Genomic DNA, 14,897 nt, shown 5'->3' on the forward strand with positions numbered 1-14,897 from the left:
TACAGTATGTGTGTGTGTGCATGTGTGTGTATGTGTGTTGGGGGGGGGGGGGGGGGGGGGGGGGTCTGACAGTGTGTACATGAGTGGGCATGTAGTGTGCCTCTCCCTGCAGACCAGAATCAAAATGTTAGAGAAATGTTATTAATCAGTCTGACAGAACCTTAATTAAATGCGCTGTAAAATGACAAGAGGAACAAGAGAGAGAGAACGACAGTGGGAGAGAGAGATTGAGAGGAAGAGAGAAAGGAAGAAAGAAAGAAAGAAAGAATGAGAGCATACAGACATTTGATGCACTTACACAAGACGCTCCATTTCGCTTTGCATGGTTAATTCTGCATTTCCTGTGTTCCCAGGCTAAGACAAGACAGCTAAGGCAAGCACGATCTCGCCCAACACAACTCACCCTAAAGAACTCTTTTGTCGAGCCAGAGTCTAGTGTACCATAGGCAATCTCTGTCTGCTTGGCCAAGTCTTCAGCACTCTCAATGGGGGAGACCATCCTCTCCACGGTGAGGAAGGCTGCCAGGTTGGCAGTGTAGGACGAGATGATAATGAGGGTGAAGAACCACCACACACCCCCAACGATACGGCCTGAGAGAGATCTGAGAGAGAGAGACAGAGAGAGAGAGAGAGACAGAGAGAGAGAGAGAGAGAGACAGAGAGAGAGAGAGAGACAGAGAGAGAGAGAGAGAGAAATAGGCAGGAGAGCAGGAGGCTCACTTTGAGTTAGACCCTGAATTTTAAGGACAATTTTTTGGGGGAAATTCTAGTTTAGTGCTCTGAGTCCAGTGATGTGTTTTGCCTTTGCTTTCACCTGGTATGACCCAGCTTCTTCCTAGGCCACACAGAGCACAGGACTTCAGAAGGAGGAACATGTCGGTCCACTCACCTGTCTCCAGAGAAAGGCTCTGCTCTAAACCAGAGCACTCACACACAAACAGAGGTTTGGCTAATGGACACAAGCCAAATAACACGGCCATCTTCACCGGCCTATCTATTCCTCTCTAAATCCAAAGGATATGAACTGACATGTCATGAGTCATAAACTGTGCTGGATTTTAAAGGAAAACATCCATTGGATTTTGTTACATGTTAACTGAGTACCATGTACAATTCACCATAACAACAAAGACTGTTTTCCCCCCATTTGTGGATATTTATGAACCCACTTATGATGCTGTTAGTTGTTACGTTATCTTCAGAGGACAAAGCTCCGTAAGATGAAATGTAAAAGAGAATGCCTCATGTAGGTTACGTGGAACAAGGCCAACAATAACAACGCCTCAGGCACTGATTTCTGAATGCCACTCACAATTTCCGATGACCATGATGATGGACAGAATGAATGACGACGACGACGACTGGGCACACGACGTCTATGGTGGAATGAGCACACCACGTCTATGGTGGAATGAAAACACGACGTCTATGGTGGAATGAGCACACCACGTCTATGGTGGAATGAAATAATGGTGAGGAGGACTGATCTGGTGCGATGGAAGGAGGTGCAGGGTGGGGGGGGTTGTGGAGAGGGCTGGATCAGTCTTCCACTGTGAAATGGGTTATATGCACCAGGCAGATGACCGTAAAATGGGAGAATATGCAGCAAAAACACGGTAACCCTCCAAGAGGCATGCACGAGAGAGACAGAGAAACCAACACCCACACACACACACACACACACATCAACGTGCGAGTGATCACCCGGTGCATTTTACAGTCAAACACATGGTGAATATAAGCTATTCGAGTGGATGCACAGCATCACATGCAGCAGGCAAAGCCAGTAAAAGGTAGAAAGAAGTTCAGTGTTTGAGAAAGTGCGAGAGAGAGAGAGAGAGAGAAAGAGAGAGAGTAGAGCAAGCGAGAAAGACAGAATAAGGGCGACTGAGAGAAACTGAGAGCAAAACTACAAAAAAAATAGAAAGGGTAATCGAAGCGAGAGAAATAAAAAGGAATAAATGAAAGAGCGGTAATAGCATTACTGGAGAGGATTGGAGAAAGGGACCAGAGAAAGAGCAGAGAGAAAGAGAGAAAGAGAGAGACAGAGAGAGAGAGTAGGAGTGAGAGGCAGACTGATAAATAATAACTGATTTGCTTCAGGTCCCGTTTTCCAAATAAGTGGCTAAAAGAACTAGGGCGCATGCAGATCTAATTGGATCACCTGTGACTGGCGTTTGCGCGCGGTAGTCACAGGCTGCAGCGTTAAAATGGCTTACACTGCAACCAACAACAACAACAAAAAAAAACTCAAAAAAAGTGACCGACTCAAACGTAAGAAGTCCGACTGAATATCAGAATTAGAAGAGAGAGCAACAGAACCTGGCAAATGAAAAGATGCTGAAAACAACGACGATGTCATGGTAACCAACCAATGCAAAACAAAAAGAATGGATGAAGAGCAGAACAAAGACACATGCAAAACGAATCCCCAATACCATATATGCACCATGGGCCCAGTGACAGAGTGAGACTGTGACAGTAAAATGCAGAGGGAGGTGGAGGTGGAGACGGGTGGATGTGCTGGATGGCAATGGAGAGAGTGGGACCGACTGAGCACCAACCTTGGCGAGATATCGCATCCCTGCTGCATGAAGGCACCCAGAGAGAACCACAGGCTGTTAAAAATGCCAAAGTCGTTGGGCGGGTCGGGCGGGGACTGGGGGTCTTTGGCCTCGTCGCTCTCGTCCAGGTGCCACTCGTACGGGCTGAAGCGGCTGACCAGGAAGAGCACCACGCTCACGCCGATGTAGGCGAACACGATGCACATCCAGATCTCGTAGGCCAGCGGGTCCAGGAAGGAGAAAACCCCTGGCTTGGATTTCTGGGGCTTCTTGATCATGATGGAGATGCCCAAGCTCATGAAGGGCTTGGAGAAGTCTATGACCTCCTCCCTCACCAGAGTAATGGTGAGAGGGGCAACGGCAATATCGGCTCTCTGGAAAAATACGAGGTGGTCAATCACACAGTACACTCGTGCAGACATACATGCAGACGACGCCGAGCCAACACAATGTGCCATAACAACACAGCTGGTCCATTACTGAAATAAACACATATAAGTGCACAGGTTCATTACAACACTGCAATAAATACTCTATAGCTACTCTTACTCTTGTAGTCTAAACTTTCGTCTTATTTAATAACCATCTAGGAAATCTTTGTTCTGGGTCATTTAGGATGAACAAGAGCCAACAGTAGATTAGTCATACATAGGTACACATGAGGACAAACATAATGTAGTCACATGAGCATGACAGCTGGGCAAAATAAATATGCTGACCAATAAACGTGGTTCAATGAAGCACTACATGTTAAGGGGGAGTCTGTTATGTCTCATGTTAGTCTGCCCATACATATACTTAATATGTCCTGTATTTAGCATAATCTCTTACTTTGTCTCCATGGAAGGCATTGTTGTTTGTCAGACACAAATAGAACAGAACTCAAGAGCTCATTAAAGACATGCACAAGTACACCCAGTCGTTAGACTTTGACTAGGGCGCCATCGTGAAGAGGTCTGAACAGAGACACTGTAGTGTCCTGTAGGCCGTGTTATGGAAATCTTAGGCCATTTCAAGGGTTCTTATCAGAGTGCTCACAGACTAAGACAGACATATTTTTGACCTCTTCACTCTGGAGGTCTCTGGACCTCCGTGGAAAGTAAAGTTGGCAGACATTAAAACAGACATTCAACTCCATGCAGTAAAAATGCAATAAAGCTGGGGTTGACATTCTGTTGATCTCCCCCAGTGATTTCACATAGACACAGACATAGACACACAATTAAACCATGACGCACACTCACATCTCTCACAGCCATACTGTCTTGTCTTGAGGGCCTACTCTCCCCCTCAATACACACACACACACACACACACACACACAAACAAACAAACACACACACACACACACACACTTCTTCTTTCAATGCCACCCCACGTCAGAAGCTGATGATTTGTGTATGAATGGCAGTAAAGTGGAAGTGAGGGGATTAATGATGAGGTGGCGACGAGCTGCCTTCAAGCTGATCATCACCCCCACGCTTTCACTTTCTCCTCCTGTCTCTCTATAGAGCGCGTCTATCGCTCTCTCTCTTCCCCACCTATAACAAAGAGAGTTAACATGCTCCAATACTCTCCCGTACTGGAGGTATCGGAGTAGCAGCCAGTGAGAGGTGAGAGGTGAGAGGACTTGAGCTGCGCAATACAGTGGATTAGACACTGCAGTGAAAAGAGGCCCTAAGACCAAAAGACCTGTGTGAAGCCAGCAACACTTAAAGACTTATGAAGGTCACACACAATCACTTCCAGGTCAAAAACGCCATTGAAATGTACAGACATAGGATGCACATGTACATGAAAGTGATGGGAGTGTATTGTATGTGATGATGTGGAATGAGTATGAACATCAAGATGATGTCATCTGTGAAATATGTTCTTAATATAACAACCACAAACAATAGCAATAACTAAAAACAGTAATTTTGTCAGGATTTTCAAATTGCACAAAAAAAGTTACTGGGGCATATTAGTGTAAACAGTAGCAAATTTGCGCTCTTTCTATGTGAGGTGTGTCTACTACATGGCTTTTATTTTGACAAGAAAATGAGAGGTTTGAGTGTCTCTGGCTTCATGTCAACTTTAATATTTTGTCCACCTGGGTAGTAGAAAGCGCCACCAGGTCTAGACTTACCCCATATACCAGTTCACCCACCATCCCGTTCCAGGTCTTGGTTTCAGGGTCTCTGGCCCCATACTTTCCATCAGCAACGATGGACAGTTTGTATCTAATTCCGACATGTTTTGCGATCTCTGACGCTAGGTCCACACAGTAGCCCTCATAGCGCTCATTCCCCTCCAGCTGCATATAGTTTTTCTTGTACATCACATAGGGAGCTTCCTGTTAATTAAACGTAGGCTTGAGTTTGTCACGCACACACACACACACACACACACACACACACACACACACACACACACACACACACACACACACACACACACACACACAAACACACACATTTTCAGAGAGACACACGCGCACACCCATTCACACCCATTCAAACATGCACGCACATACATACAAATCCACAAATACTGACCCACACACACACATGCCAAACATTAAGAAATAGGCAGAAGAGAACATCTACTAAAATGTCCCTGATATGAGAACATGCATGCATGCTTTCCAACGCATTCTCAGAAACATATACACTACTAAAGATGAACACAATGACTTCAACATTAATCACATTACACACAAACATCTACATGCACACATTATACCAGTTCACAGGTAAGCACAGGTACAGAATACACACATCCCCAACCAGGACTGACGACACAAAAGTCAACGTGTGAAACCCCGACAGACTCACACACACTCTCACACACACACACACACACACACACACACACACACACACAACACACACACACACACACACACACACACACACACACACACACCATCCCCCTACCCAACATCACATCTACCCACTCTCCAACCCACTCACAGACACACATACACACACACAAACACACGCACAGTTACACACACAGACACACACCTACCCACCCACCCACACACCCACCCACACCCACACACACCCACTCCAACACACACACAAACACCCACACACACAGACACCCACACATACACACAAACACAGCTTGCCCCATGACAAAACAAGCTAACCCAGTGCACAGCCAAATGCATCCAGTCTCCATCGTTGCACTGGCACAGAGCTCAGACCAATAGCATAGTGCAGTTGCAAAAAAAAGGTCAACTGGATTCCAATTACTGGGGTGTTACTGGGACACAGATGCAGGCGGACAGTGCATTTGGTTTGCCTCGGCTTAGTGTGGGGGTGGGGGGAGAGACACGGGTGGAGAGGTGGAGGAGGAGGTGGTGGAGGAAGAGGAGGAGGAGGAGGCGGCAATCATGGGAAAGGGTGGAGGGCTACAGAAGGGATTGGGAGGAACTTTTTCTTTTCCAGTTCATAAAGTAAATGGCACTGACTGGAGATCACTGCTGAGCGCAGTGGAATCATTTTCTACATTGCCATAACATCCAATACAGTGTGCAAAAGGGAGAAGTGCATACTTCAATGGCAGACAGCATTTGAACAAATCATAATGGAAAAAAAGTAGGATGCATTTATCCTCACATCAGAAAATGGCTGCAGCCTTGGTGTTAGAGTCAGTACAAGTAGAACAGAGCCAAGCTGAGGTGGGGGCACAGGGAGCAGAGGGGGGGTTAGAGCGTGCTAGTCTTTGCTAGGGGTGCGTGGGGTTGGGAGGGGGTGAGTAGTACTAGATGCTTGAGCACTTGAGGGTGGGAAGGGCAGGAATGACTGGTGCAATGGTTCAGTAGTCTGTGCTGAACGTATCTGTCCCTTGTGGTGCATGTGGGGTTGGGGAGGTGGGTGGGTGGGTGGCCGCTGGCCCCCTCGGATTCCCAAGTGCGGATTGCGCACGCAGAATCATTTGTTTCTTTCGGAGGACGACGTGGACGTCATCCACTGGAATCAAATGTCAGCGAGACAACGGGCTAATCTACTTCCTGTGGAGTCAGATGAATTACTTCCCCATCTACACTGCATGCCCCAACGACTAACCCACTATGCACCGGATGTCTCAATGCTCTGTCTGTCTGTCTGTCTGTCTGTCTGTCTGTCACATTCTGAATTTGCCTAAGATGAGTCCATCGTAGGCAGAGTCAGAAAGAATGTCATTTCCTTTAAATGTAAGATAAGGCGAACCTTATGGTACATTTAAATAATGACCGTCAACCGTGGCTTATGGATCTAATTACTCTGGCTTGCTGGTCTACAATTATCCGCATTCCCTGCTCTGCCTCCAACTGCCTATGTTTCTCAAGCACTTTAATTCCAGGGAGGCGGTTGAACACAGGCTTATGTGCTCTGGTAATGGCCATAATTACTAGCCAAATCATTTCACCTTGGGTGTAACTGGTTATAAAATGCCTATAATTAGCACCTTTAGACTATATTCAAATGTATTTTTTCCTCATTGGCTGTGATCTTAAAGTCCTGCACATCGTATCTATGTATTCCTTCATATTAAATATGCTATCAGAGTCAGAGAAAGATATGATGCGCAGCCTTTGTAGTAGAATTTTGTGAGCTTAATTTTCTCTTGATTTAATCACGGAGAAAGCAGAATGATTCTTGAAGCTATTTGTCAAGTTACTCTTACATAAAGTGCTCTGGTTCATACTGTGGTGCGGTTTCCTATCCAGGAGATACTGTGCTTTCATTTCTCCTTCTGTTCTCTTTCCTTCAATATCTCACAATCTATGTAAGGAAGGCATCACCATTCCCTTCCTGATGTGGTGATCACTTCATTTTTAATCCCACTCCCCCGGAAAATGTCAGACTTAATAAGCACCGAGGTATCATACTTCAGTACAGAACTTCAGGAGACGGCAAAATCGTTTTGAGCAGGATGAATAAAAACCACTGAGCCCGGAGCCCAGCGATTGTTTATGTCCTCCTCAAACACTTAGTATTTGCTTCTCCAGTCAGGAAATAACCATTGCCATTTTCCTGCTGTGTTCTTTCTCTTTTTTCGTCTCGTGTTGATTGTTGGTTCACATCAAATCCAGAGTCATTCACCATTTACTTGATGAGGAAGAAAACAGGCTTCTACTTACGTATGTATGCAACAGTATGATTTTTTTTTTTTTAGATGCAATGAGAGCGCTAGCCTACACATGTCATTACCAAAGCCCGTATTGTGATGTCACTGCTACAACAGGCCACCGAAGTATAGAAATCAAAATGCTTTGGCACCCACACGGATACAGTTGAAACACTCTCGCGTGTATCGACTGTTTCAACATGTAGTGAGTGGGTGGAAAGCAACTCAAAAGAAAATGGTTCTACCCTCCCAGGACAGAATGTAACAATGGACACCTTGACCTTGAGTGGCAGAATTGTTTGGGTGGAACATTGAAAATCAGCATTGTAAAGTGTACCATAATAGTAGTGACCACAATTGTTCGGTTTTCCACAGAAGATGACTCGTTGGTAACCTGCTGGTCCGATATAAATACAAATTTCTCATATTCGTTCCAGTACCCGATCTGAAAGTGACACAAATATCAATGTTATTGACAAGCAAGAGACATTTTTCAAGCAAAAGCTTTACAGGAACATGAACTGCTTGCCCTTTAGGTGGAACATTTAATTAATTAAGCCAGTACAAACATGGTAGGATGGCTGTAGGGCCTCTCCTGATATGGAGGAAGCAGCCATACTTATAGATAGTGCCTGGCTCATCAATAATCAGTCGATAGCACAGGATTAGCTGAAATTAGCTGTGAATGAGAGTGTATCTGTGTGTCACGGAGGATGAGTGAGTGTGAGAGTGAGAGAGGGAGAGAAGTTTATGTGTATATGTGTGTGCATTCATTATTGTGTGTACATGATTGTTTGTGCGTGCGTGCGTGCGTGCGTGTGTGTGTGTGTGTGTGTGTGTGTGGGGTGGGGGGTCAGTGTGTGTGTGTGTGTGTGTGGATCTGTATGTATGTGTGTGCGCATGCTTGAATGTGTGTGAATAGGTGTGTGTCTCTCTGAATGTGTGTGTGTGGGTGTGTGTGTGTGTGTGTGTGTGTGTGTGTGTGTGTGTGTGTGTGTGTGTGTGTGTGTTTGCATTTGCAATCTTCTGTTTTTATGTCCTCCTGCAGGCACACAGCAGCAGATCCCCCTGTTTGCTGGGCAGTGGGTAATTAAGACTTGGCAGGTTGAATTAAGGCGATCTGTGCATGTAATCATGAGTGTCCCATTAACCTGACATAGAGCTGGCCTCTCTGCTCTCTGCTCTCCGCATGCCTGTCATGCAAGCATCACTTACCTTCCTGGCACCCCCGGGTTTCATCTCATAAACATCAATGGTGAAGTTTGACCTGCGGCCGAAGCTGTCGAACTGGATGTTGCCGGTCATACCTTGAACCTGAACCTGTTGTGCAGCAATAGAGAATCTACAATAATACCTTTTGCAATGACAAATTGTACAATGACAGAAATCATCTGGAAATGAGTTTAGCTAACCTATACCACAAATGACAATAAGTGAATTGCTCAACAAACAGGTCAACAAACAAGGGCACATCTTTCTTTCCCTTGCCGGCACTCAGGCTCCATCCTACCATTTTGAGTGCCCGCTCTATGTCAATGCCTTGGCTCCAGGGCACGGCAGGGTTCGCCAAGCAGTCGCCCGCGCTGCCCCGTCGAGAGATGTCCACTCGCTGTCTCCGGAGGTAGCGGAAGGCCTCGGCGATCACCAGGATGGCGTCGTGAGTCAGCGCTGAAGTGTACTACAGAAGATGAATAAGAGTTGTGAGTGCGAAAGACTTAGTCTTATGTAGTTAAATAGAGATACTTATTATGTGCTTATGTAGTTAAATAGAGATACTTATTCAGGTATCACAGAAATGCACCGCTAAACAGCCACTTCAGTGTAGACACAAAAATAGCAAAAAGACTAAAGAACAAAAAAAACTGAGAGGGAGGGAGAGAGAGAAAGAGAGAGAGAAAGGACAGTTAAAGGTGCATTTTTAGAGCTAATGATGTCATACCTTCAGAGGTGTGTTCTTGGCTTCGGGGAATTCTCTCTCATCCAGCCGGTCCCAGCGCTGGAGGAACTGCTGCACGATGGGGTTCTCGGGGTTTATGACCTGAAAGCCTGTGATGTTGGCTCCACCCGACACGACCTTGTCTAGACTCATATTCGAGAAGCCCTGCAAGGGCACGCACAGGCACAGTGAGTCATAATTATGTCACACTATAGACTAATCATTTTACTGTAAGAACATTCATTTACTCAAAACACAAAGACAATAATGCAGGTGAGTTTGTGTATGTAGACGCATTCTTTGTTGTGTGTACTGTGATTGTACTTGGTCTACACACAGGGTTGTGCAAAATTCCAGAATCTAATTGAAACTGGCTCTTAAATTCCAATGACATATTTTGAATTTCACTTGTATTTCAATTGGGGCAGCAAACAGGAAGCAGAATTGCAATTTGAATTTTGCACAACCCTGGTCTACACACAGACTTTTTTTTTTAGTTGTCTATATTGTGATTGTACTCTGTTTTTATTGAATTTCAAGTATGTAATGTTTGACTGCACAGAGACACCCACCAGATTGGCCAGTATGTAATGATACCCTCTGCCATTCTTTCCCGATGTGACTACCTGTGGAAGAGAACAGATTGTTGAGTTACCACACAACAGATTCCTTCACAGAAAACTTGTCCTACAACTTGTGTACACTTCCACAAAATTACCCCAAAATCGTTCAGCTTTGTAGAGTGTGTTGTAAACTATTTATGTATCAATAATAATTTGGATAATAAAAGCAAGGCTTGTGTCCAACAAAACTGGTTCTTGCGAGTGTGTGTCTCCATGGAAACGCCTTTGCATAATGCCCAGCCAAATGTTACATCAAGACCGTAGCTTGACTACAGAGAGCTGGAGTTTACACTTGTGCACTCATTGACTGGGTGCTATTGATGTAAATCTTCTCTCTCAAACAGCACTGGCTAGGATTACTGTGCCACAGCGACACAGACAAGTGGCAGAATGGGATATAATCCCCTACTCAGCCTCAATCCAAATGGATCTGCCGTTATGATATTCCCTCTGTTGTCGACTGTCGCCGGCATCAATCAACAAAAGCTGATTCACAAGCAAATATTTAACAATAAGGCATCTGGGATTAAAGAATATTTTCATATATATGATTTGCACTGAACTTTGGACCCACGTTTTATGAACTGTAATAACTTACTGTATCCTGCAATTTATGCATGCTCACAAAAACCTTATTTCTCTCAAATTTTGTGCAAACATTCAAATCTGTAGCCATACTCATGAAAAAAACACTGACTGAGAGAGAAAGACAATGAAGGTAAGAGGTCGTCCACATTGGCAATGATAACTATAATGATAACTGTGAAAAATACAGATTCAAATATCGCTCTAGCACATAAGAAAGGCCATGTCCTCATCGGACACTACAATGATAACAAGATTTCTAAAATGATTTGGTGAATGATAGAAAAACTGACAGCCAATCAGAATCCATTAAATTTTAAGCATCACATGTAGGCAGCGTGGATCGGCCTGAAGAGAAAGAGAGAGAGAGAGAGAGAGAGAGAGAAATGGAGGAAGGAGCATTTTACATTGTACTCATTGACACTGATGTGGAGGAGCAGGCCTTGACATTACTCCACTCTTTTCCCTCTAAACATTAAAGGCCAAAGCGCTGTCTTTAAGCAAGTCTTCTCACAACTTGAATCCTTGAAGGACAAGGACAAACCAATTTCAAACTATATTGCACAAACAAGATAGTAATGCAAGACATGTATCTACCTATTTAATCAAATTCATATTTAGTGTCCTCAACCCCTGTTAAAAATCTGATTGTGTACTTGTGAGTTATTATCTTTGACTCTGTCGTCCATTGATCTTATTACAGGGCATCATTCAGATTTAATCCTGTTTTTGTGTCGAACAAAATCCATCCTCTTTGCTTGCTCCTTCGGGGTGCCGTTTTCTTTTAAGTGTCTCCAGGATACGTGTTCCTCAAGGTTACCTTTTATGCTTTTCCAGTCATTTCCAAAAGGAATCCCATTACACTGACACGGTGTATAGAATGTCATCTCATTTGGCTCGACACTTTTCCACTTTCAATAACGTGTCGTTCACCAAGCCACAGTGCAGTCACATGCACACATACGCCGCATGCACACACACACATACACACACACACACACACACACACACACACATACACACACACACACACACACAATGGCTCCATAGAAGCAACTACATAAGAAAAAGGCAAAAAACTCCTTTAAATCTCTCCTCTTCTCCCCTCCCTTCTCCTCTCCTCCCCTTTCTTCTCCTCTCCTCCCCTCCCCTTTCTTCTCCTCTCCTCTCCTCCCCTCTCCTCCTCTCGTGCTGTACTCTTTCCTCCACTGGTCTTTCTTTCCCACCCTCCATTCTCATCCCTTTGCTCTTCCCTTTCGCCATCGTCTTTCACATGGCAGATTACGGGGCTTTAAGAACTCCTTTAACAAAGACGTGCAAGTGAAAGTGCACTGGCGTGAAAGACCGGGAGAGAGGAGCGAGGAGAGAGGAGCGGGGAGCGGGGAGAGGGGAGCAGGGGCCCTGGGAGCGAAAGGGAGAACGCAGGCATGACTTAATGAAGCCGCGAGGGCCCCGGGCAGGGACCAACACTCCACATGAGTCACGGAAGGTCTCTCCAAAGAACAAAGGAGCGCCAGCTTACCACAACATGTGCAGACACACTAGAATGCAATATGTGTGCTTTTACACACACAAACAAATCATATGTGCACACACATGCAAAATGCACATACAACGCATATGGACTTTGACATGGACAACTGCACACACATAAACACACACACACTCACATATGTAGAAAGACGAACAGGATCACAGACAAGCATATACACACATACCCATACACTTGCATTTTCTTGCCCTGTGTCTTCTCTCACACACACACATCCATCCTCACAGGCACATAAACATAAACACACAAAGGAACACCATTCCATATAAGCCATGGCGGTGTGTACAGTATATTGATGAAGCGTGAACCCACCCTGCTGCTGCGTGCTCAGGCGGGCTGGGCTTTGCGGCCGGGGCTGGGTGAGGCTTTGGAGCGGCCTCATTGTGGCAGGGGGAGATTGGGGACAGCGAGCCTTTCCCTGGCGTTGCTGAAACTCACGAGCGTGCAAATCCCATTTAGATTTCAGACTCGCCGCTCTCTCTCGCACACTCGGCAGCTCGGTGTGTGTGTGTGTGTGTGTGTGTGTGTGTGCATGTGTGTGTGCGTGCACGTGTGTGTGTGTGCATGTGTGTGTGTGTGTGTGTGTGTGTCGAGCGGCGTGATGCAGCACAGCACGGCACGGTGGCGTGTGCCTCAGCCTCAGCTCTCCTCTCCTCACGTCTCCTCATTAAGAGCGCGGAGGATTCAGATGAACGCCTTGGCTCGCACAGTTGTTTTGAATTAGACATGGGGATGTGCTGGCATTTATTCTGCTGTGGCAGGGGTGGAGAAAGCACCCGCTACACAAGAAGGAGCTCCATTCCCCAGTTTTCCAAATTAAATGTCACATGTTGAAATGCCCAAACTTTTTACTAATTACACAGCCGCAGAGGCATCACTACCAGGTCACAGATGTGCAAACAAAACTCGACAGGATGACCTTCGCCTTCAAAGCCTGCCTCTACTTGAGGGCCACATAGTAATTTGTTTACAGATGTGCAGGTGCATGTGCTATGGGTTTGGGGTCTGGACATCTGTCTATCTGTGTGTGTGTGTGTGTGTGGAATGGGGTTGTTTTGATGCTACGCTGGCGAAACAGAGCGGCGCGGACCTCAGGTGTTTGCTTCACGTGTGATTGACGCTCTGGTGCTCTGACTGGTCAGCTGTGCAGAGCCTCAGTTACCACACAGTGATTACAGAACGGAGGCCGAGACTTGCCCATGGACCTGCCACGCACAGGTGTGTCCATCCGGCGCGCTCTCATTTACTGTACATACACACACACACACACACATACACACACACACACACCACTTCAACTCACTGGGAAAGTACACTTGTAAATAAAGTAGGCTGAACTCACAGTCCTACTACACCAGAGCTGAAATGTTACCATGAGGCAAAGCAGTCTTTTTATAGAAAGTCTTTTAATAGAGAACTAGTGGGCAGGAGAGAGAGAGAGAGAGCAGAAGTGATGTGTTTATGCATATGTGTCTATGTAGTGTCACTGTGTGGGTTTGTTTGTGAACTTGATGGTGTGTATCTTTTCAGTGCATTTGTGTGTGCACGTGTATGTGTGTGTATGTGTATTCATGTGAGTGTTTGTACATGCAGGCATGTGTGTGTGCGTGTGTGTGTGTGTGTGCAAGCACAGCTTTAAAAGCCGGCTGCTGCTGGAGTTGGCTGAGTGCAGTAGCTACTCAGTAAATATTTTTGGGGGATCTGTGTGGCGCTCCACTTCCTGTTCCCCAGAGAGGGCCGTCATCTGCCGCGCTCACAGATGGCTCCCCTGCCCCGGCTCCCTACGCTCAACTAAACTCATCTCCACTCAACTCAGGGCTCGCTCTTTACTGGCTAACACACACCAAGTAAACTCATCTCGACTCAACTCAGGGCTCGCTCTTTACTGGCTAACACACACCAAGTAAACTCATCTCGACTGGCAAATTACAACTACACTCATCTCAATTCAACTCAGGGCTTGCACTTTACTGGCCAATACAGACCAACTAAACTCATCTCAATTCAACTCAGGGCTCATTCCTTACTGGCCAATGCACAGCAACTAAACTTATCTCAGCTAAGGGCTCGCTTTTTACAGGCCATGCAGACCAACTAAACTAATCTCAACTCAACCAGAGACTTTCTAATGAGGAGACACATCACTCAAAAAATCTTCCATAGAAATGCATGGGGTTAGTTTGTAACGCCAATATGGCAGCTGTCTACACTTCTTCCGCTGTCTACACCCCTTCCGCGGCAAAACGTCGACATGTGAATACATTAAGCCAATCATGTGGTGTGTTGTGGAGACATTGTGCCAATAATATGTTGTGATCTCGCCGCTGGAGCAAGATTGGTGTCGTGAAGCCTTGCGCACGCGCATTTCTGCCGAAATAGATGCCCGATAAGTGCCCAAAAAGCGTTGCAATATGGCCGCAGAGTGGAGGGACTTTGACTCAACTAAACACCTGTTTAGATATGAATATTGTTTTATCACACAGACATGCACACACACATGCATACAACTGGTCATACAACTGGTCTATAAA

At 45.6% G+C, this 14,897-nt stretch overlaps 1 protein-coding gene across 8 annotated transcripts in view; it reads right to left on the minus strand.

The window, feature by feature from the left end:
* The window catches only part of gria3a (glutamate receptor, ionotropic, AMPA 3a), a 64,143-nt gene that overhangs the window by 12,587 nt on the left and 36,659 nt on the right, over positions 1-14,897 (minus strand). For 6 of the 8 annotated variants that reach the window (XR_006032087.1, XM_042093894.1, XM_042093895.1 and 3 more), the window contains exons 5-12: positions 10,179-10,232; positions 9,610-9,771; positions 9,181-9,348; positions 8,886-8,990; positions 8,008-8,115; positions 4,696-4,902; positions 2,565-2,938; positions 404-602 (exon numbers count right to left, since the gene is read on the minus strand). Coding sequence is in view for 7 of the 8 variants with exons in the window: in XM_042093894.1 (XP_041949828.1) it covers positions 404-602; positions 2,565-2,938; positions 4,696-4,902; positions 8,008-8,115; positions 8,886-8,990; positions 9,181-9,348; positions 9,610-9,771; positions 10,179-10,232 (1,377 nt within the window). In the remaining variant the exon portion in view is untranslated. Of the gene's footprint in view, positions 1-403; positions 603-2,564; positions 2,939-4,695; positions 4,903-5,629; positions 6,233-8,007; positions 8,116-8,885; positions 8,991-9,180; positions 9,349-9,609; positions 9,772-10,178; positions 10,233-14,897 lie in introns of those variants that run through there. The other 2 variants (XM_042093898.1, XM_042093900.1) reach the window with 2 other exon arrangements.

This window comes from Alosa sapidissima, chromosome 5 (assembly GCF_018492685.1).
Source record: "Alosa sapidissima isolate fAloSap1 chromosome 5, fAloSap1.pri, whole genome shotgun sequence".
In the NCBI taxonomy this organism is placed as follows: Eukaryota; Metazoa; Chordata; class Actinopteri; order Clupeiformes; family Clupeidae; genus Alosa; species Alosa sapidissima.